Raw genomic sequence first — 2,559 nt, forward strand, 5'->3', positions numbered from 1 at the left:
TATGTATATGGCATATTCTGTTTTCACAAGATTTTCATCCTCCACATGAATATCGTATACGGACGTGCTCGAGGGTAACGTCTCGTCGCAATATAAATCCTCCTCTTCGCAGTCGTTGGTACTTTCTCTCTTAGACCTGATCATAATAGACCTCTACGTTAGACACGATAGGCGATGCGATCAACGCCCGATCGCTCGCGCTTTTATTCATCCTTCGTCGCCCGCGGGATTCGGGATGCGAAACCTCACGCACTTTCACAGGAAACCGAAAAAACCTTGAGCGCTTCCGGGATGTGTGCGCGTGATCCCGCGGGAACGCTACACCACCCTCTCTCTCTCCTCACCCCGCCGCGGATGTGCGCGCGATAGCCGCGCGCGTTGCGCGACGGACCGTCGTCCGCGCGAGCCGGGTTCGAATCTCGTCGAGCCAGTTTTTTTTCCTACGTTATTTTTCCTCGCGACGCGGGGGCTACCCCTCTCTCGTCACCCCACCGCAGGCGGGCGCGCGATAGCCGCGCGCGTTGCGCGCCGGACTGTCGTCCGCGCGAGCCGGGTTCGAGTCCCGCCGAACCGACTTTTTTTCTACGTTATTTTTTTCGCCTCGAATAGTCCCCTCTCTCTCCTCACCTCACCGCAGGCGCGTGTACGCGTGCGCGCGAGCGAGCGCGTGTGCGCGCTTATATAGTCGTTTTTTCCAGCGCGTCGTCAAGTGTACACGATAGCCGCATGCGTTTGACGTTAGACTGTCAGCCACGCGAGCCGGGTTCGAGTCCCGGCGAACCAGCTTTTATCCCGCGATTATTTTATTATTTATTATGGTGGGGGGAATCCATGCGGCTCACATGTACATGTACTATTTCCTCTGTTGCTCCGCGAGGGGCGCGGAGCACCATAAAGTAGTAGTAACCCACCCTATCTACTTGTGGGTAAATCTGGAGATTAGGGCCTTTTCCGAATTTTGATATTTTCTTGCAGTTTTCTTGGTAAAAACCTTTGTTGTGACAGTGATAATCAATCGGGGGAGCCCGAAAAATATGTACCCCGACTGAAAAGGCCCTATTCTCCAGAATTACCTACTTGTATTTATATGAAAAAGAGAAAGGATAGCATTTCATGTCGTCGAATTTCGAGACGGATTGGGTTTAATTCCGTCCAACTAGATGACGAAAACTGTGTGCTCTTATCCAACGGGATATTCTAAATCAGAGATGAATAAAGCGGTGAAGGCATCGTTACAACCTGCATTTAAAAACACGGCAGCCAAATGGATTTTATGCGATATTGTACGCTACTTCGCATCAGCTGGTAACTATACATATTCTTAATTAAGTGATTTTTTATTTTTCCCTTATTGTCCTTGCGAGTGAATAAAGTTCATAAAATGTGATAAAAACAAACAAAATGTATTTATAAAAATCATCTCGCATACAAAATCATCAATACTATATGCCACAAATACATTATACTTACGTATTATTCCGTATGTTTGTGTTGTGCCCGTTAGTCCAGGGAAGGATTTAGGATTGTGATATGAACGCGGATACTTAGGATAATCAAGGCCTTTTTGACTTCGTCCTTTACTCACTAGAATCGGTTACAGAAAGATAGGCTTTCGTCTACTGACGCCATACGACTCGACTCAACTCGACCGTCCGTCCGTGCCGTGCCGTGCGCACGCTCAGCTCACGTGCGCGCGCAGGTCCGTTCCCAATATTCCTCCTCTGTTTAAGAACATTGTTGCCTGTACTGACGAGTTCCACCCAACGCCTTATAATCCGGGCGCCTCTGATCAGCGAGCCGACTCGAACGACGAGCGATCTTCCCCGTCGCAGCGGTAGGGATGTTTTCCAAATGTCCTGTCTCTCCAGATTCTCTCGACGGGTTATCCGGAGTTATTTGCACCACGGGTGCATCTGCCTGTCTCACTGCATCCGGATGTTGGCATGATAGCAACAGCTCTATGTCGACGGCCTGCTGTTTTTCATCTGGTCCCGCTATGCGATTCCAAATTTGGTTGAAATGTCGCGTGATTAATTTATCTGCAACGCGAATCTGGGCTATGGTCTTCCCCACCTTTCGGATAAATGTCCCTGAAACACGTTGTTTATTAGCAAGTTGTACGACAACGGTTTGACCTGGAACAAAGTGACGAGATTTAGTGCCGTGATGAAGATCGAATTGCTGTTTCATTTTCATTTGCATTTTTGTAAGCGACATGTTTGGTTTGGAGGCTGGAGTGAACATCTCCAGCGGTGTACGCAGTTTGCGGCCAAAAAAAATTTCAACCGGAGATTTGTGGTCCGGAGCTGCTTCACAAGGAGTATAGTTGTAAGTGTAGATGAACTGGTTTAACTCCGTCTCAAGTTGCTTTGACGAGTTCAAATCCATTGCCCGTTTTAATGTTCCAACCATCCTCTCCGCTTGTCCATTTGATTGTGGATGTCCGGGAGTGCTGTATAGGTGTGTGATGTTGAAGTCGGAGCAGAGTTGTGCAAAATCTACCGCAGTAAATTGTGTACCGTTGTCCGAAACTACAACCTCGGGCGGGCCATAACGGCA

General features: G+C 48.5%; 1 protein-coding gene across 1 annotated transcript; it reads right to left on the minus strand.

Moving 5' to 3' along the window:
- Positions 1-1,725: 1,725 nt before the first annotated feature.
- On the minus strand, positions 1,726-2,412 carry LOC105556204. The gene has a single exon (XM_012003288.1). The coding sequence runs from the start codon at positions 2,410-2,412 to the stop codon at positions 1,726-1,728; it is 687 nt and encodes a 228-aa protein (XP_011858678.1).
- Between the last annotated feature and the right edge of the window lie 147 nt (positions 2,413-2,559).

The sequence above is a fragment of the Vollenhovia emeryi genome, unplaced genomic scaffold (genome assembly GCF_000949405.1).
Source record: "Vollenhovia emeryi isolate VEMERY1.0 unplaced genomic scaffold, V.emery_V1.0 DF940224.1, whole genome shotgun sequence".
Lineage (NCBI taxonomy): Eukaryota > Metazoa > Arthropoda > Insecta > Hymenoptera > Formicidae > Vollenhovia > Vollenhovia emeryi.